General features: G+C 38.3%; 2 protein-coding genes across 3 annotated transcripts; both read right to left on the reverse strand.

Annotated features, from left to right (window-relative positions):
- Window positions 1-965: 965 nt before the first annotated feature.
- Window positions 966-10,492, reverse strand: uhrf1 (ubiquitin-like with PHD and ring finger domains 1). Its single transcript, XM_014980535.2, has 17 exons — window positions 10,347-10,492; window positions 7,887-8,049; window positions 7,513-7,803; window positions 7,100-7,257; window positions 6,461-6,676; window positions 6,110-6,225; window positions 5,766-5,952; window positions 5,446-5,569; window positions 5,201-5,308; window positions 4,885-4,989; window positions 4,380-4,486; window positions 4,116-4,278; window positions 3,868-4,005; window positions 3,676-3,775; window positions 3,322-3,470; window positions 2,753-2,851; window positions 966-2,404 (listed from the first exon to the last, which is right to left on the reverse strand). Exons 2-17 carry the CDS (start codon window positions 8,037-8,039, stop codon window positions 2,258-2,260), a joined length of 2,361 nt encoding a protein of 786 aa, XP_014836021.2. The 5' UTR covers window positions 8,040-8,049; window positions 10,347-10,492; the 3' UTR covers window positions 966-2,257.
- A 1,195-nt stretch (window positions 10,493-11,687) lies between these two features.
- kcnn1b (potassium intermediate/small conductance calcium-activated channel, subfamily N, member 1b) lies at window positions 11,688-18,051 on the reverse strand. Of its 2 annotated transcripts, none has more exons than XM_088005043.1 (9): window positions 16,729-18,051; window positions 16,128-16,565; window positions 15,786-15,881; window positions 14,742-15,157; window positions 14,017-14,158; window positions 13,797-13,907; window positions 13,423-13,550; window positions 13,211-13,280; window positions 11,688-12,679 (listed from the first exon to the last, which is right to left on the reverse strand). In XM_088005043.1, exons 1-9 carry the CDS (start codon window positions 17,824-17,826, stop codon window positions 12,395-12,397), a joined length of 2,784 nt encoding a protein of 927 aa, XP_087861169.1. In that variant the 5' UTR covers window positions 17,827-18,051; the 3' UTR covers window positions 11,688-12,394. The 2 variants fall into 2 exon arrangements, with proteins under 2 accessions (XP_087861169.1, XP_087861168.1); XM_088005042.1 differs by having other exon boundaries at window positions 14,017-14,161.
- Window positions 18,052-21,115: the final 3,064 nt, after the last annotated feature.

The raw sequence follows: 21,115 nt of genomic DNA on the forward strand, positions 1-21,115 counted from the left end.
ATGATATGATGATGAACTCTCCCATGATGAACTCGACTGACCCGTGGGGGCGTGGCTAAGTCCCAAACTTTGACTATACACCATGAAACATGAATGTGAAATAACTTCCAAATGCCAGGTCAGAGCTGCATCAGACTTTCTATGTGTCATTATAGACCAGCCATCATGAAAGTTAGGTGGTCGATTGATGACATAACATTAGCCCCGCCCACTTCCGACAGGAAGTCATCTGTTTTTTCTACTGTATGTCTTACTTTTACACTCTAAAACATGTTGGTGTGTCATGGATTCCAACCCTGTGCAGACTGACATAAAATGAGATGATGATGAACTCTGTCAATGGCATCTGACCCTTGTGGGTGTGGCAAAAATGGCTCTCCCTCGCCAGATGCATACGATCGTCTCTTATTCACAAACGCATCATCCAATTTGCACCAGACTTTTTATGAGTGACACTTGTGAACCTCTAAGGAGCCCAATAGAGTTTAATTGCAATTTGACTCCACTGCGCCCCCTAGGTTAATCAAACAGCTGTATCTCCTTGCCACATGGCCCGATCTGCTCCAGATTTTGGGTGCATCGCCAGGGAACGCTGCCGAAGGCATCGAAGCAGATCGCGTGGAGGACGGCGCGCGAGCGTCGGCGGTGACTGGTGGGAGGCGGTGCTGGAACATCCGCGGTGGCTATAGGCTCGAGCGGCGATGGCTGCGAGGGCCGCTTGAGGCTCCGCGGAGCTTTAATTAGTCTTGAAACGCATAAAAAAACATTTTCTTAAGTCTTTATTGAACTTAAAAGCTTTTACAAAACCTGTATGATTCGCCTATATTTTTGGGCTAGCCAAGTAGAAATTTAATGCTAGAAATTTTTTAAACCAACAATTACCTCGTAAATATAATGTAATAGACATGTTCAGTCGATTATTAAATCACAGAAGTACAAATAAAAATATCCATATTCAGTTTAAATCGTTTTAAAAATTTTATTATTGAACAATGACAATTTTTGCACCAAACATGTGCAGCGAATGCTAAAACTACGCATGAATTCTAAAACGGACTAAAAACATTTTTTTTTTTTTACAATTTCAGAAAATATACATTTCCCAGCATTTGCAGATATTTTGGCAGAAGAAATGCTTGCATTCAGGACAATTTGCACATTGCTGGAGAGTTTGACCAAACAGAAAAACATAACGGACAAAAGCATTTCTTGTTAACACAATGGAATCAAATTTTATAAATGACCACTGGGAAGACACAAGACTGAACCTTCAAATTACATGACAAGGCAAAAATGTATACATTTTAAAACTTTTGAAAAAATACAAATCAAGTCTCTAGGCTGAAGTAGGTTTGAGTGTTAAGGACAAAGTCTAGAGAGCTAGATAGATGGGACATCTACTTTACACTCTTTAAGCAGAATATGTTTGGACTATTAAAAGTGAACCACAAAAAGGGTAACCTAAAAGAACTGTGTCAAAAGGAAAAAATATATATTTTCAAGCTATTTTTTCCTTAAATTGCAATCAATTTCAGAATGTGAACCCACAGTAATTAAAAAAAAAAAGTTCCTGTTTGACAATTTTTGGGTGAACAGTACATGTTGTCGTTTGATGACACGGCTTACAGATAAGCTCTCCTCTTACTCAAGTGCTTTAAAAAAAATGTGGTTTTTGTTTACATTTTATGGAGAGATTACAAATCTAACTTCTTTGTTAATTGATCACATTAGTGCATTGCCATATGAAATGATTATGTCAGGACTCAAGAAATCAAATCATTAAATGTCTGACTTTTTCATAATAATAAAAATAATAGATCAAAACCAGTTTAACAAGAAAACCAATACACATCAACACCTAGTCATTGCCTTAGAGATTAGGATCTTTAGATAATTTTGGGAAGCAGATTACGTCTTTTGATCAAATATTTATTCAATGAGTGCAAAACAAAGGAATTTGGGGGAAAAGATAGGTTAATTTTAAATAAGGAATATTAGCAGTTGCTAAGCAAAATATGGAGGATTAATGGCCATTAAAGGGTAACGGTACAACCAGTTCTAAATGAATTCTCAATGAATATTAGACAAACATAACAGCTCGACAGTAAAAATGGTTGTATTTTAGCCCACAAAAACTGTAGCTTTATATTCATAGAAAATATATTAAGAGAAGCGGACTCTTTATTGCCTCAACTGGAAATTCCCCCGTACAGGTTTCATTGCGCTTCTTTGAGGGCTGAGTAGACTGGAGTAATGATCATCGCCCATTGCTGTAGCCTGGGAAAAGCTGACTTAGAATGTCCTGCAGATCTTTGTTGACAGACATGGAGTAGTTCTTGCCCAGGTCGTGTCTGCAGGCAGGGCACGTGTAAACTTCTGCCCTGAAAGACCGCTGGAGGCATTCCTACAGATAAAACATTAATAGTGGGTTAACAATGCCAATCCCAGAAAAGCCATTTATAAGCTAGATGAAAAGGCATGCACAGATTACAAAACAAATCAATAAAATAAATTAAATCAAAAGTGTGCTAACCAATCACACTTTCAGTGTCTAAAAACAAAAGCATCATAGAGTAAAGGCTCCACGCCCTTCTAATCAGGCAAGTCTGATCAGAAGTCTGATTAGAAGTGATTGGATTTTACTCAAGAACATCAGGTTAAAGAGAGTTGAATACACATTCACACTTTTTAGTTCTGAGAAAGAACCATCAATCCAATGTTAAGTTAATATTGAAGATTTCTGGGTCCTCACCTTGCAAACATTGTGTTGGCACTCTGTGGTTATTGGCTGAAAGACCACTTCTTGGCAGCAAATGCAAAGGAAAACCTCTTCAACCTTGGTCAGAAATTTCTGTAGGAAAAAAAAAGGATGTCAGAAAATGACAAAAAAAAAATATATTTTCAGTAAAGTATTCACAGTCGTGTTTAACCAAATATTTTTTTTAAATATAGCAGGAACCTACAGATATGATTCCATTATTTCAATCCATGTTACTGAAAGCTGATTGTTTCAGTTGTTTTTAAAATATACTGGGAAAGTTCAAAGCAATATTAACCCTGGAGATTTGAATATAGTTATTGGACTCAGTGAGACCACCTGATGAAGACCGATTTCCTCTGACCGGGCAAACATCTGAGGCTGAGACAGAGCTGCTAATATGACTAGAGCCATTACTGGTGTTAATTAATCGCCAGTTCAGCACTAGAACCAGTTTACTTAACAGAAACATATCAGGTACCCCCATTTCAGTGAGGGAAATGCAGTATCCGTATGTGAATGTGCAGAGATATAACTATGGATACTCTAAAGTCCCACATTACCGGTCCAAGAGACAGCGACTCCATAGCTTCATCCCACAGCTTCTTGTTTTTCTGGTCATTCTTAATGAGGGATTTCTGCTCTTGTGAAAGCTTGTAGACTTCCACTTTGATCTTCTTGTTAGTCTTGGCAGGCGAGGTCTTAGGGGATTCTGGAGAAAACAAGTCAGATTTATTTCTACCCATTTATTTGTCTAAATATTTCAGATTTTTTAAATAATCCATCAGCTCTTCTCAGAGAATGTGATCATCCCTTTCAAAACAGGGATTTCCCATCTGCAAATTGCAGAAATGAAAAACAAAGAAACAAAAACAAAAGGCACACAATCCGACCAGCTAAAGCCACAAAGAACTTACCACTCTCTGGAGATTTTCTCTTCCTCTTCGCCTTACTGGGTGTCTCTTCCTCCTCCACTTCATTTTTGTTCTCCTTCTCCTTTTGATAACCGGCAGGATACTGGAACAGCAGCCGTCACGCAAATGAGAATCAAAAGGTATGCCATTATGATGTTCGTTTTCTTATGCAAAGCGTACTGCTGAGCCCCTCACCTGCATGACCAGGCCAAGTTTCTTTATGCGCTCCTTCCCCTCTCTGGTCCATGGCGCCGGCTCATCATCATCGCGCTTCAGCAGGTAGCGCCACACCAGGAAACCAGACTTGCCTTTGTCTGGCCAGTACTTCGCCACCTGTGCAAAGTAAGAAGATGCAAAGAAAACCATAAACTGATGCTCAGGGTGAAAGTTTGGTCCTACAAATTGTCACTTTCTTCTCACCCCCATCTACCTTCTCCTCTTACCTTGTAAATCCCGTCATACCGGTTTCCTTCCTCGGGGCAGAATTTGCTGTGCTTGCGTCCTTTGCAGCTGCGCACAACCCTGACCGGTTTGCCTTGCTTCCAGTTCTTTGACTCGGCTCCATTTTTCTCATTCACAGGGACATTGCAATTGAGAGCCAAAGCCCTAATGAGCCATAAAAAAAATAAAAAATTATATACATATATATAAACTTAAGGTACCAGACACTGTGTTTTGAATTGTACATTCTCTTCTGAACACTCTACCGGTTCATGTGGGTCAGAGTCTGGTCACATGACTGCTCAGCTGTCCTCTTGTTCCCAGACAGGTCTCGCCCCCCTGAGCCAGTATAGGTAAACTCATTGCCATCATCCTTTATCAAAAGATAGCACAAACATTAAAGTCATGAATCAAGACTAAAATCATTTAGAAATATTCTCTTCACATACTTTATTTACAGATCAAAAACTCTTTAATTATACCATTGTGTGTTTTACAGCTTATTTATTTCAATTGTGAATTGAGGCAAACTCACAGAAGGAATGATTTAAATAAAAGCCAGTTCAAGATATTGTGCATCATTTGTATGAAAAAAAAAAATTCCCCTAAAATTGGAAATCAAATTTAGTATTAAAAAAATGACTTGAGAGGCAGGGTTGACTTTCTTTCTTCTAACGACTCCTTTTCATTGAAAACTTTTTTTATAGCAACATGTGACATGTTTATTTCAAACAAAGTAAATCAATAAGAAATATTTAGAAAACAGCTTACCACATCATCTTCATAGCCTCCTGCCAAAACAAGAGAGTAGGCTCCGTCGTTGCTCCTGCCATGGATTCCAGCAACATGAGGCCTGTGGACACCAGCTTCACTGACCTGGGAATAAATCAAGAATTACTGAAAGTCTATACAGTTAAGCCATCTAAACCCACTTGGTTTACTTAACATCTTGCAGTTTGTGTTAAAAACCTTAATATTAGTCATGTGTACTACATTAATACAGGCAATAGTCAACCTTTAAACAGTTTATCAAATAGTACTCTAAAACTAGCCAAGCGGATTTCAGTTACAGCACAGTTGGACAAACCTGCACTCTGAACTTCCACAGGGAACCCACAGGAACACCTGGAATTGGACCATGGTGGTTGGACGGGACGATGGTGCACTGCTTGGTTCGACCCACACAGGCCATTCCCTGCAGAGGTTACCACAGTAAGCTACCAGAGACAATAACTCTGCATTTTTTTTTTTTTTTTTGCTTGTACTTATAATTAGTCTAATACTCAAAACTGTCTTTGCTGCAATGAACAGCAAAGATCTGCTCTGTGTCACCTTTCCCCAGTCTCTCTGGCTGGACGAGCTTGCAGAAGCCATCCTCGCCTTCTTCTTGCTTTTCTTCAGCTTCTCTCCAGCCAGAACAACTTCACTGGTGTCGTTACGGCAACCGGGGCAATACCTAAGATGGCAAAACATGTTAAGGTTAAAATCAATTCTACATCCAAGCACTTTGAAAAAAAAAAAAGGCCAACTACCTTTGATCACCACTAATTCTGGAACAGGTCAAAATACCAATACAAAGGAAAAATACCAATAACTCTAGAAAGTACTGTGCTGGATGTAATGAATACACTCATAATTCAGGTTCTACTGACCAATCTTCGTCTTCAGGGATGGAGGTGAGTGGAGGATTCAGACAGTACGTGTGATAGGCCATGTCACACTCGTCACACAGAAGCTGCTTGTCTGGATCCTGCTTGATGCCACAGATGTGGCAGTTGCACCAACGGCAGTTCTTCTTTAGATCATCCTTGCAATGTTTACATTCAGGTCCATTTGATCCTAAAGGATAAATTATAATTATCCAGTAACAATTTGCACAAGAATATTAACACAGTTTGGTCAGCAGAAGACCCTCACAGTTGATTTGAGGAATAAGTCAGAACGAATCAGACGGCAAACTTTCAAGGTTAACATCATCCACGATTTTCTAACTCACTTTTTAACGGGCTATCGGTTCCAGCTGGCGAGTCACTTGAAGAACCGGGCTCCTCGATCTTATAGATTTCAGTTATGAACATGATCCGGCAGTCATTAAGAGAGTCGCCTGCTTCCCTGCAAACATAAAAGCAAATTGGTAAAAATGTGGAGCTCGACACTGGGACCAGTATTGAGCAATCCACAGAGACCACAGCAGGAAATCCGCCTCTACATACCAACCGTTGTGCCATCACAAACCACACTAACGGAGATACTGCTACTGTGCTCACCTGTCACCACAGATAGCTGCAATAATTCCCCAGATAAAACCAGGCAAAACTCATGCTGGAAAAATAACTTGCATCCGTACCCTAGGATGATCTTGGCGTAGATTTCGCGGATCGTGCGAGTCTCCCGCTTCTTCTGGATCTCAGCATCGTACCAGTAGCCACGCTCCTTGGGGTCATCGGGATTATAGTTGACCATAATGACCATTCCTGGCTCCAGCTGATGCCACTGGTAGACGGTGCGGGCCCGCGGGCGAACATCTTTGGCCAGCAGCTGAATCACACCATTTTCTGGATAGCTAGAGCAGTTTGTGTGAAAGTGTAGTGCAAGTTAAATTCCCCTCTCAGGTGTTTCAAACAGCGCTGCACTGCGGTGCGATTAATGGAGACGAGAACCAACAGGTTCAAACAGAGGCACTGCACTGATAGAAGCTCCCTTCAAAATCCACACTGCCAGCTGACACACAGACACAGATTCGTAACCAAGCATAGTTCTAACTTTCTCAGACATTTATCAAGCAGAAAATCTAGCAGGGACACATAGGAACTTCAAGGAAGTATTGTACGATGCTGTTTTTGTTATTAACTCAAGACCATAAAAATCCAAAAATTAAAAGACATGCCAAAATTGTTGACTAAAAATGTAAATGCATTTAACTATACATCGCTGGAAAAACTCCAAATAGCAAAAAAAAATGTAAATAAATAAATACATTTCTTACTCTTCATATTTAACGTGGTACAGGATCTCTTCCTTTTCTTCTGCCTCTCCATCACCGGACTCTTCTTTGGGCGTCTTTGTTGTTTTTGTGACATTCACAATCTGGGCCTCAAACCAAGCTCCCATGTTCAGGTCTCTTGCATCAACCAGCTCATTAATCTTCGGACAAAAACAGAAGATGGTAACTGACCACGTCCATTAAGCTTAAAGCTCGATTTTGAAGACTGAAGAATTACCAACTAATTTTTCTCAATCGTGTAAAAATGCATAATTAAAGTTCAGTAGTCAGTTTACAACTAAAAGATGTTTCTGAAGTTAAATAGCCACATTTATGAGTTCTTTTCTCCCAACTTCTCTGCAACATAAAGTAGACATAAAGCAGATTTAATCCAGTCTGTAGTCTTTATAAATTACCTTGTAAAATCCAAACCCAGGATAGACGAGCTCCACTGCGTTTGTCTGAGCAGAGGTCCCAGCAGTTTGACCCTCGACCTCGCCGTGAGTTGAGTTCTTGTCGGACTCGCTCTGGGTGGAGCCGCAGCCAGAATCAGAGTCAGAGAGCTCGGCTTCTTTGTCTTTGTCTTTGTTTTTGTTTTTGCTTTTGCTTTTGACGACATCAGCAGCAGGGGCCTTCTGCCTAACAAGCAGCTGCACTATGTCGTTGAGGCCAACGTTGTAGTCAAATATGGTGTGGCCATCTTCCATCTGAGATCCAACACCAGTAAAGAGTTATACTTTAGTTAAACTAGACCAAAAAAAAAAGAACTATTTAACTCACAACATCTCACCTGTTTGCCACGATAGAAAAGTCTCTGCCTCTCTGGCTCCACCTTGAACAGCTCCATGATTTTGAGACGCAGCTCATCCACCTTGGTGAGTTTGGACAGGTTATCCACCCGATGGGTCTCCTTCCCATCCATGGTGCGAACTTGAATCCACATTGCAGCTGCCCTATGAAAACAGCCAATTTGCACAAATATGGCTGAAAGTGTTTTTTTTTGGTTTTTTTTGTCAAAACATGGTTGTGCTACCTCCAGTCATATTTAGCTTTGCAGAACAATCTCACTTTAACTTCATGTGAAAAATGTTTCCAAGTAGCGGCTCAGTGAAAGAACATCTAGTCCTTCCAACCAACACATTGCTGCAGCCAGCAAGTTTACCGCAAGTAAACTTTTAAGTACATTTTCTTAGAGGAAAATATTCTTAAGAAATGAAAACAAAAAGGATATTTAAGTAATATGGATTCAGTTATACGTTTCTTCTGTAAGCCAAATAAATGCCGTTATCAGAACTAGTGATTCCTCCATTTTCTTGAAAACTTCAACTATTGAAACAGCCTTTTATTTTGGGATTAACTACTTTCTCCTGTAAGGTTTCCAGCCTTTTCAAAATACTGCAGCAGGACTTGAGACAGCGTCACCTGATCTTAGTCTTTTTCAGATTTTTGTGCTGGCTCCCACTTCAAAAGATATTTGAGTTCTTAAAAAAAAAAAAAAACAAAAAAAAAAAAACACACACACAAAAAGGGTAAGCATTTTCTCACCCACGTGACCCAAATTTTATGCACTTGCTGTAAAGGTCAGGTGAGTAAACAGAGGAGCAGATCAGTGCACAGATCTTTCACTGCACCTGCATCCTAAACTTTCTAAAAGCTTGCCACTTTATAAGCCTATATTCAATAACCGATTGCAACTTGGACACCTACCCGTCCCGCTCATTGGAAACAAGGCATAACTTGTTTCCAATGTCTCCCACCCAAACATGAGCTGCTGCTGAACTGGAGAGCACCTCCAGTGACAGATTGCTGCATCTTGGGTACAAAAAGGAGCGTAACCACAGGTCCTTCCTCCCGGCAGCTGTTAAGACTTTATAACCATCACTGCTCCCAATAAACACAAGAAGACTAGACAACTCTGCTGTTATTTGGGGTTTTCTCATTTCAAGTTTTCACTTCTTGTTAGTAGTCTATCGTTTTTGTGCACAGCTTGTGTCTTTCCCACTTTAAAGTTCCATACTCTGCTGCGTATTTCTTTTCATGCAAGTATGCTATTTTTAATAAGCTGCAGTGCCGTTTTCTTATGTTGTAAATTTGTCCTTGCTGTACAGTCTCTTATTCTTACGGTTTTTACCTTGTGTGAATCAGCACTCTCAAATTTTACTTTGACTTGCTGCTGTTTCACAGGAGTTACCCGACTGTGGGACAATAAAGAATATTTCTATTCTATTCTATTCTAGCCCCGTTTAGTCATTGCCATTTATCAGATTTCATTGTCTGCAATAACCAGCTCCTGCTCTGTTATCTTGATCAGATGACTGCTTCCTGCTCAGTCAGAGTACAGTATGGTGCCGCTGTGAGCAGTGGGTTGTCATCAGAACTATCAGAAAGGGAGGGAATAGGCTGATTTAAATACAGTGCGGGAAACTGGGCTCCTGGCCACTCCCATTTTCTTTTAAAAGCACATCCGGACGCGAGGGAGCGCTAGCAAACAATGTGCCTTCGGTTTCTGACTGTAAAACACGATGAAATGTTATATTATTTAGGTTCTACACTGATATATTACCCGAATATAACGCACTTGGATCCCAGTGAGTGATGAGGGGAAGGCTCTATGGCTGCTCGGCTTCACTGAGACGCTCTATGCGGTCCCTAAATAATCGTTCGAAAGCGAACAAAACATGATCATAACATTAAAAAAAAAAAAAATAAGGAAGAGAAAAATAAAATAGCTGTTCCAACTTAGAATTCACCATTTACCTTAGTTTCTTTTACCATTTTCTTTTTGAAAGAGCAAGCAAAACCACCAAATTATTCACTTCAAGCAAGACAAACAGGAAAATGGGCAGTCTTGTGTTAGCATACGTGAAAATAGATGAAAAGCAACAAAGTAGTAAGCTAGCAAATTTAACCGTTGGTAGTAAGAGTTACAGTTTCAGCACAAATAAACAGGATAACTTCTTCCCCACCTATTTTAAAGCGTACAGCAAATCACGTTACAGATAAAAGACTTTTTTTCAGCCATTTTAACAACCACATTACATATGAAAAAAGAACAATGAAAAAAGATTAATAACAGAATTTGACAAAGCCTGAACAAGATGTGCGGCCTTTTAGTGGTTCCGCATAGGCAGCAAAAGAAACAACACAGGACTTAGCTAACCTCTGCGTACTAGCAACTGAATAGAGATGCAAATGAATACGAAATTAACAAAATATCGAAAGTTAACAGAAGTGGCAAAACAAGATTTACCTGTTTGATCGTCCAAAATAAAAATCAGGAAATTGTCGACTAAGCAATAAATGTGCACGTTTTTCCCCCCCAAGTAACTTCTATCAAAGGGTTTATGCGACCAACTCTACCCTTGTTGGAGATTGATCAATGAGTTATTCTTCAACACTTTGTTAACCCGCCTGCTCTAGGAGTTCCCCATGCTGATTGGCTGCTTCTTTAACACTGTTCAGATTTGATTGGTTAATAGAGCTGTCAATCTGGAGAGTGACTGGAGCTTAGAGTCAGCGCGCGAAACGACATTCTCGTGGGTGCAGTTCTTCTTTGGGAGTTTATCGCGAGACAAAGTCCTCTGCAGACTAAACATATGGTGGTTCTGGTAAACAACGTTGATAGTAGATGTATATCTTATCGAAAATACCGTATGTCTGCTTTATGGGGTTTTAAAGAAATCCCAGCCAACATTTTTTATTTGCTTGCAGAAAAACATAAGACTTATTTGATGTAATTAATTACGTGTAATTATAATTATATTAAAAACAAACAAACAAACAAAAAACAAATGTTATTAGCCCCCAACTATGAAGTTGGTCTTTGTGACTTGTTTGGTTTGCTGTGCTGAAACCTGACAAGTGATGGATAGTGCCTCATCAATATGGGAGTGATGAGGTATGACACTAGCAGATAAAAGATAAGGAAATGAAAAGAAAATCTTTACAGTCTAATTTGTTGGATCACATGCAGTGAGTGATTGTATCCTTCATCACAGACAATAGCTATATTCTAACAGACATCATATTTGTATAAATTTACAAAATTATTAATAAAACAGGTCTGAAATGAGATGTTAGCCAAAGATCCAATACCCCATATGTAGGAGAGTTTAGACATTAGAGCAACAGCAGACATCTAACAATTTAATGAGAGAAAAAAACATCTGACATTATCATCGATTGCAATATAATGACTCAACACCATCCAGCATGCAAATATTCTTTATTGAAAACAAAATAATAGAAGATTAGAATAGTAAGCCCATTTTAAAAATCTGGCTATTTTAAACATCCACCAGTCTGTTTTGTAATACTGCTCTTCTTTAAGATGAAAACTGTTATAAACTTCAACCATAAATGTGCAATATATGAATTTAATCCATGACTGATTCTGTTTTTTTTCCCATATACTCTCAAATACAACATTTATATTAATTTTCACTTTCAGTTATATTTTACAAAACTAAAATTCCCTATAATTAGGAAAGCATTTTTGCAATACCTTGTTTTATTCCTTCACAAACTGATAAGTAAAGCAAAATGAGAGTAAAATAAACATTGAAAAGTATGGATAAATATACACCTTGCATTCATCCTATTTATTTTTGCTAATTTCCCCCAAACTGCACTAAAATTAAACAGCTACATTTTAGGAAAAGCCATTTATAGATGAAACAAAACGAGAAATTAATAAACACTTTGGTAAGAATGATGGACAAGAATAGTGTAAATGTATGAGGGGCCCCTCATATAAATACCCTGATATTCACAAAGGCATTGGATTTACGTTGGAACATCAGAGCAGTTCTGGGAGAGTAGTGTGGTTTCTAAGAGCACTTCTTGTGTGTGTTAAAATAAATATGCTTACATTGATACTTACATAAAATATACCTTTCTCGAAAATGAACAAAGAACCACATAGGAAACTTGACATCTTGAACTTTTACGACGCAAAAAAAAAATCTTTATTTACTTCTTGAGTTTGAATATATGTAATGTTAACCTCTAAATATTAATGTTTTTCAAGATTTCATTCAATACCTGCAGTGTCTCGTTTCAATTGCTGAAGGATTTCAGCTACTGAATAACAGCAAAAGACTTACAAGGTTAGCCTTCCTGAGGTAGGAAAATGCTACATAACAAAACAATGTTTTTTGTTTTTTTTATCAATTTATTTATTTTCATCCACGTGGACGAAAATAAACAGGCCTATTATTCCACCTCTAAAGGGAAATAATCATGGTTTTTGGTACAGTTCCAACCAATATGAAAAATTAGGAAACTCAGAGAGGCCTCTCAGCTGTACGGCATCTCTGGTGTGCTTGATCCAGGACAAATTTGCTTGGGATGTGCTGAACAGCACTCCGAGCTCAGTGAGGACGACAGGAAGTGAACGCGGCAAGCTAAGTCATCCAGGAAATCTTTTTGTAGTTTTGCTATTGCTTGAGATAGAACAACTGGTAGCGATTGCACTCTGACAAGTATAGAGTCCAGTTTCTCTTCCAGAGCCACGATCCTCCTGTCCAGCTCCCCGGTTCGATGCTGCAGGTCTAACACCAAATCGTACATCATGTTCTGAGTCTGAAACACAGCAAAGAGATTGTACAGCAATCTGGAAATATTTTTGATCCTTTCTTATGTCTTTGTCAGCATAGATGCAGTAGTAAACTATTTATACAGACAAGAAAAACAAGTTTTGGTTTACATTCTGCTCTATTTTATATGTAAATTATGCTGGATTTCATAAAAATAATTTAGTGAGAGCTAAAACTTAAGACTTCTTCAAAAACTGTGTTTTCATATATTATATTGTATTAGGTGTATTTGTCATTTGGCCATCTTTAGAACCTCAGTGGATCTCCACTAAAGTTAAAAATAAAATGCAATATGTCAATCGTGTCCAACATTTTAACATTATATCTCATAATGTCAGCTAAACTTGGACCCTGAGAGCAACAAAACAGATGTCCCAACATATTTAGGTTTGAAATGAATGAAATGGAAGTAAACCGCCATAATATAATCAAAAACAGCTATACTATAATCAAAAACAGCAGTTTGATTATAGTTTTCTGGTGTATTCCTCCATAATTCAGAAGAGATTACACAAACCTTTGCGATATCAGCAACAGTATTTGCCTGGTCAGTTAGCTTCCTTTGCTCCATTTTGAGTCTTCTCAGTCTGAATTAAAAATAACAACATTCATTTCTCTTAAATGGATTTAAGTACAGTTTATCTTGACAGAATTTACAATTAAAAAAGTGCCTAATTATACTTCAAGAGGGAGACAAACAAACAAATTCAAGCAAATAATGATGCCTACTGGTGGATGGCCTGCAGGAATTTCCGCTGATGCTGCCGCACACGGGCGTGGTCAATCTTTTTGACCAGCTTTGTGTTTTTGTAGATGAGCCAAGTCTCCCTTAAAACATTTGCTGCTGTGTTTTTTATCTGAGAAGGGAAATCACATGAACAAGAAAGAACGGCAGCAGTTTTGAAATGGCATAGGTTGTCTTTTTATGACTTCTATTTATTTCATTTTGGTACTTTGTAGGTGTAAACTAGTTTGATTGATTTGATTTGATTTGATGTTCATTTTAAAATGGTAGCTGAACTCTAAAGCAAAAAATACTGACAATATTCATGACGGAAAAAGATTTTTCTTCAAGAAATAAGCGGCATTGTGTGCAAACAGACCTTTTTGTAAAGTTGAGTATCCATCATAAAATTATGGACGTGTTTTTCAGCTCTTGTGAGCTCTGACTTCCTTGCAACAACAGCCACCACCAAAGCTGTACAACCAGCTCCCTGTGGAGAGGAAGAGCTGCGGTTGGCATCACAACAGATTCATTCAGTTGTAACCAAAGATTAAGTTTGATATTCATTTCAGTACTCATAAAAATGTATTCCTTCTCACCATAATCCCTGTCAAGAGGCAAACTCCTTTCCCACAGTAGGTGTGAGGGACCATGTCTCCATAGCCAATGGACAGGAAAGTGATGGAGATCAGCCACATTGCTCCCAGGAAGGTGCTTGTTACTTCTTGTGCATCATGATACCTACTGAGGCAGAACAGCAGGGGCTGTAGTAGCATTTAGTGTTACAGATACACAGAAAATATCTATGCTCAGGTGAGACATTGAGGCTGAGCTATTTGGGCATAAATGAAGTATGTTGTGGGGAAGCCAATGTGAGGCTTTGGAATCTACAAACACTCTGATGGTAGCATCAAGCTGTAGAATAGTCCAGTTGTTGCACAAAATGGACTGAATAATTAAGATGGGGAACAACCTCTTCAACTTCAAGTCAAATATATTGTTGAAACTTCAACATAACTGGCTGTTTTCAAGTTCAACATATAAAGCAGTCTGACGTTAATATTCGAAAACATAAGCGCAAAGCTTGAAAGCCAGGTCTGTGCCAAAAAACCCACACAATTTAAATTATGTTATCCCTCACTAGAAAGGTAATCAAACAAACAAGTCCTAAGCATGTCAAAGCTTTTGGTCATGGCAGACGTTGCAAACTATTAGTGGGCATGTTTGTATAATGTTGGCCCTGAAAATGCATCAACAAGAATTTAAGACAATTATACTCAAAGTCTCTGTTAGACTACAAATTATAACAACTCTGAGATGATACCTCTCACATACACGCACTGTCCACGCTGCAATGATCCAACAGGAGACACTAAAGACCAGCAGGACAGTCCCGGGGCAGATGGTCATCAGAGTCTTCATCACAAAACGAGTGTCGAAATTAATCTTATTGAGGGCCCCGATGCTACGTGAGGAGGCATCTGTGAACAGCTTGCTGTGCAGCAGCATGACACGTCCGATCAGGTACAGTCGTAGGAACATCGGGACAGAAAGGATGATGTCTACATCGGCATCTACAGATGCTGTGTAGTTGAAGGCCAGGTGGGCAGTCCAGGTGAACACATACTGGCCTGGGATTGGATGGATGGCACAGATGAGGAGCTCCAACACAATGAAGAGGATCCTCTCAAAAGTCATTGCGATCCTCCAGTCATCTGCCCCATTGTCAACCATGAACAACTATTACAAATGAACAAAGTTAATAAAAAATAGAATTCCCTCAATTGTAAGATGAATTCAGTGTAAATTAATCTAATCTGTTTTACTTGATCCAAAAGAACCGGTTGATTAAAATCAGTTTATATTTAACACTAAACCATGGGATGAATATATATATAAACAAAACATATTAAAACATCAAAATATGGAATTGTTATATTTTTTTGTTTGTTTGTTTCTTTTGAAGCAAATTGGATTATCAAAAGCAGATTAACCCAATGTTCAAAGTGACACTGTATTCTTTTCCCATCCCAATAACATGGAGCAGGTTGTCTTGACATTTTCAAAAATTCAGAGATTATTGATTTTAAATTAAATATAAATTTGAAGCACAAGTGTTTTGTAATCACAGCCAATTTTCAACCACATTATACAGTCTTTACGTGTTTAAAAGAAAGTTATTCAAACATTATGCCTAAAATTTTGCAACAAGTAAGGATAAAATGTGTGAATATAGGGAACATAAACCATGCTTGAATATTTTTATGTATTTTTCCTTAATTAAATACCTGTTTCTCATTTTAAAGTTGTTGGCTTTTAATCTTTTCTAAAAGCAACAATGAAAGTGTTGAACAGTCATCGATCATACCTGTATTTCCCTTGCGTGGTACATCAGAATGAGCCCAAGAAGAATTGCAGTGGAAATGCTGATCAACCCTTTCAGCACATAAGAATAGATGGATTCCTGTTCACAATGGACAGAGAATATTAGCATATCTGAGCGCCTCAGTGGTAATGAACTTTGTCTTTCATCTCTGTTTGCATGAGGCTGAAACCTTAGTAGACAACTGCATTTCTTATTCTACAAAATAGCCTTCAATGAAGCCAGCCTTGTTTATGGTATACAATAGAACATATTTTACCTTGAACATGTCTTTTTGAAAGAGTGACCCAATCATGTCTCAGTATTTTCTCAGTAGTTATAGGTTACCTTAGTGTAAAAAGTTCTTGAAAGCTCTGTCTCGATCACCATGGCGATGATACCAAACATCCCACAGACCAACGCGTAGTCGCTCAACTGTTTGCGCTTCCCAAATAGAGCTCTCCTCTGACCCAGCCGGTAGCTGATGTCCTTGGTCTTCTTCTGTGGTTTGCTTCCCTCTGTTGTGATCAGGTTCTCACTGTTGGCCTTACTGGAGTCGTCTCCGATGACCTTGGAGAAGGCGTCCTCAAGAATGGCACTATGAAGCAGCTGAAGTTGCTGCTGGTCTGAAGGAAAATCTGCAAAACTAGAGCTTAAAGTGCTGAGGCTGCTGAGCGGTCGCACTGCATCCCCGTTTTGGACACTGCCACTTTCTAAGGTATCAGGAAGTGGAGGGCAGGTTTTAGGGAGTGACTGTTTCGATCCGCTGAGATGCTGAGAAGGTTCCTACAAAAGAAGGCATCATTGTTCACCAAGCAGTATATTGCCAATTGTCGCAGTCAAAGACAGCATGCATAAAACTCCGAAATCATATGTGAGAAGATCATATATTTTTTTTCCATTTAAACATTCTGGAAACCCTAAAGGACGCTGAAAAAAGATGACATACCTGACTTTCTTGCTCTCTCGTTCTCTCCACCAAATCTTGGTTTTCAAGCAAACTACACTGGCTGGTGGAGAAAGAGGTGAAACTTTTCTGACTGGCTGGTGTAGCTGATCTTTGTCCCCATGGCGTTCTGGTTAGGCGATTGTAAGGAAGATGGCGGCATTTCAGTGCAAAAGATGACTCTCCAGATGGCTTCCATGTTTGTTCATCAGTTGAGGAGCAGTGAGAGTCATTCCTTTGATGCTGCTCCACCAAAAGTGGTTCTTTGCCAAAAAGGTCTCTCCAGTTGACATCTAAACTGAGTGCAGAGAGTTTCTTATTTCTTATAGCACACTGACCTGAGTTTAAAGGATTGTTGAACAACTTAGAATGAGTTGCTTGGCTGAAGTTTCTGACTTTTGGATGATTGCAATGCTGTTCATCTTGGCCAGAACACTGAGGCACGATGATGTTCCTCGGGTGGTTTGTAGGAGGTTTACGAAGATCTTTGTGATTTGTTTGCTGTGCTGAAACTTGGCAAGTGGTGGTTGGGTGTGTACTTTCAAGGAAAGGCAGGGTATGAGGCGATGAAACGCTTCTCTTAGTTCTGCCTCTTGGGACCCTTTCTTTATTTGATTGTGGCTGTAAACTTAAGATGTCAGAATGTTGGAGAGCATCAGGACAGGGGCAGCCACATCTGTCCGTATGGTTTGGATTTTCCATAATGTCTTCCACTCTTCCTGCTGAGGGAGGATCCTCTCCGCAAAGCAGCTGCCAGTCTTGGTCACTCAGCTGTGACAGCAAAAGGTTCTGTGTTTTTGAAGGCGACCTCTGAGCTGAGCCTCTCGGAGGATTGATTCCATTTGACTTCTCATGGAGGGAAGATGAAGCGCAGCAGCGACTCTTCTGAGGAGATGAAGATGCTTTCTCTGGGCTTCCAGAGAATGGATTGTGCTTCTCCTCAGGACCTCCTGTAGCACAGTGCTGATGTTCTCCATCTTGGAAGACTTCACCTGTTGAGTCGAGACGTCTTGTTGCATTGGTGGGTTTAACCAGGATCAACCTCATGTTATCTCTGCAAGACGGAAAAGACATGATGTCCATTTGAGGAAAAAAACACATTCACTTCTGATGAAACTAAAAAAAAAAAAAAAAGCAATAGTTATAGTAATTTCTAGATTATAAGAATACCATAGATGTTCCCAAACTTTTTAACCATCTAATCCACTGAATATTACTGAAAGCCGTTCAGCACTGACTATTGGAGTTGAGATCAATAATCAGTGTCTATGCCCTGAGCCATAAATATGCAGAAAACCAATAAAAAAGATTACATAGGTTTTGAGTCTAAACACCGTAAACATGAGGTTGAAAATGTGTCTATAAAAGCACAGCTAATTATATCTAAATGTTGTTGAAAAGTTGATAAGGTTTGACAAATAAGTCAAGTTTTACTTTTAAAAAATTACTGTAGATTATATTTGGACAGGTTGTAGGGAATAAAGAGGTCATATTTTGTATTTTCAATATAAAAACAAGGACTTGTGTTATCCATAAAAAAGATGTTTGTAAATATCTGGTATTTGAAGATATTTATTATCATCAAATAATAAAAGGAAGCTTAAAAAAATTCCAGAAGTTTAAAGGAAGAATTTTAAGCATTAGCAGAGTAAAAGTATTTTTGTGTGAGGAAGTTGTAAGGACTTTTTGTCAATGACAAATCTGCACAATGATCTTTATTCATGCAGAGGCCAAAAGTATATTCAAAGAAAGTATAATGTTTCAAGAGGCATTTCTTATAATCTTTTAATAGATTAATGGGACCCTTTTGTGTGTGTGAATTAATTTCAAGGCTTGTATTCATGGTTGTTAAAGTGCTTATTTATTTAATTACAGGTTGTCTTTACACGAGGTTGTGAATATGAAGCAAACTGTCAAAATCAGATGTCCCCCCCCTGTGCCCTGTTTTCTTTATTTACCAAACTTGGCAACCATAAAGAGTGAGAAAAGCTTCACCAGTTTCATTTCCATGCAACACATTTCTAACTTATCATAAATTTGAATCATGACATGTTACTCTAAGTATCACTTTATGATTTGTAAATGTTAACTAATGAACAGATTACGGTATAAAATGTAAAATAAAATCAAAATAATTCTGAAGCCAGTTACTTTTCTTTGAATTATGCCAAATCAGTGAAACAATGGCATTTTTCCTTAAAATACAATGTTGAATCTTGAATTCAGCCATTACTTAAAGGCAACAGTAAAAAGATTCACTTGTTTCTTTCAACATTTTTCTCTGTAAATAAAAATTGCTTAGAATTCTCTACAGCTACAGGTGATTCTTACCTCGTTCCTGCTTTTCTTTCGATTCTGTCCAAACTTGAAGAAGCAGCCTGCAAACAAATATTCGCCCCATCAACAGTAGTGATGTGTTAAGAAGGAGAGCAGCCTGAGTGGGTGTTAGATGGCCGCTTGCCTGCTCCCAGTGTGGACACTTGATGAAGGAGCTTTAAAGATGCTTTCCTTTGAAAGAAATAATTAGAATTCAAAATGAAGGAAGAAATAAGCAGCAGCTGCCTGATGAAGGGTTGCCATGCAAATGGAGTGGAGTGAGAGGGTGCAGGTAAAGGACAGGGAGGGAAAAATAAAAAAATCTGTAACATCAGACCACAGAATTAGGGCGGGACATCACACAGAAATAAATTGGAAGGAGACAGGTAGGCTGGGAGGGAAAACAAGGCCAATTGCTAGCATTCATAGCAAAGTGGTAAATAAAAGGTCATTTGAAGTTGTTATTGAAGCTTGTGGCTCAAAGGCCTTTTGCGACGTCTCTTATCTCTTCCGCCACAAGAGCCTGCCGCACAAAAGTGCCCGTTTTTAAACCTGGCTCTGAATGAATCATGCCATGCAGCACAAGGCCTCGTCACCTGTGCCTTAGAAGATCTAACAAATGCAATTTCAGGTCCAATATAGCAATCAGTGTTTAATGAAGCATGTTTGAAATCACCAGCAAGAAAGAAGAAAAAACACTGACTCAGGTGGAGGAGGTTATTCAACCAAATCTTTGCTGGTTTGGGTTTTTTATGTGAGGCAGAAGCAACATCATTTATTTTTTCTAGATAAAAAAAAATCTGTTACATTTCTATTTCTTTAATGCTCTAACCAGTATGCAGGCTGTAACCCCAGATGCACATATAAGATATGTAGAAAATTCATGTTCCCTAAATGAAACTGAACTGCTAAAAATGTTATCGTATTGTAACGTTAGGATCATACAAAACCTGTAAAGTCTGCTGCTTGATGTGTCAGTAACTCAGTAATTTATCAAATTACATATGTGAACAGCACTGTTTTTTTTTTTACCCAAAATATTAGCGACAATGTAAACTTAGCAATATTTAACAAGTCATATAAAATGCATTTTCGAAATTTTACAGGGGTTTTGAAAAAAATTGGAAAAAGTATGAAGCTATTTTTGATCATCTTTCAGGTCTGAATAAATAGAAAGGCAAAGAAAGGCGAGTATGAACAGCATTTGATTTCCCAGACTTTTTTTCTTAAGTTTCTACAAGACAAAAAAACTTGCATTTATTAATTCTTAATAAAGGTAGTGATTTTACACTGACCATGAACATTTTCATACTTAGGGCTCTTGTTAAAGTTATTTATTCTATTTTTAAATCTTGTGAAAGTCCTTCACTCCCTCATATCTCACAAACTTTACACTTCGATATACTCCCCTTTTCTTATTATAGCCTGTGTCTCTGACAGGTCATCTCAAGAGAGACCACATTTAATCTGTTTTTGCTTCACTGCAAAGACTGTCCACTCTTTAGAGAAATCAATTTATAATTTGTCAGTCATTGAACGATAAGGATCTCCATACCAGTCAGATATCCCAATACTTGATACTCCTAAAACATTAAAGACAGGCCAGTATGACTTAAGGAGCAGATTAAAGAACATACAGTACTTTGATGATACGTTTCCTAAACCTTGACATTAAGACTGTGTTGACATTGGTATTACAACAGAACAGCTGAGTTATGACATCCTTTATTGTCTTTTTTTTTTTTTACCATATTTTACCTGTATTCTCTTATTGGTGCATTACTGGATTTTCCAAGTGTGCAGAACTTCTGTTGCTTGTAAATAAATTTGACTTGGATATTAAATAACCAGCATCCTTACAGGCAACTGCTGCTGTCCATTTAAAATACACTGTGAGAATATTGAGATAGAAATGTTAGCAATCTGTCAGTATGCATAGTTCAATAAAAGGCTTCAAAGGCTTCTGTCTATTTTTCTGTTTTAAAAAATCTAACTAAACTAAATAATCAAATTGCTTGGCAAACTAAACTTCTAGTGTACAAAACTTAGCGTTAACTAATATATTTCTAAAATT

This window comes from Poecilia mexicana, unplaced genomic scaffold, assembly GCF_051168715.1.
Source record: "Poecilia mexicana isolate PSO_F unplaced genomic scaffold, ASM5116871v1 scaffold_4, whole genome shotgun sequence".
Taxonomy (NCBI): Eukaryota; Metazoa; Chordata; class Actinopteri; order Cyprinodontiformes; family Poeciliidae; genus Poecilia; species Poecilia mexicana.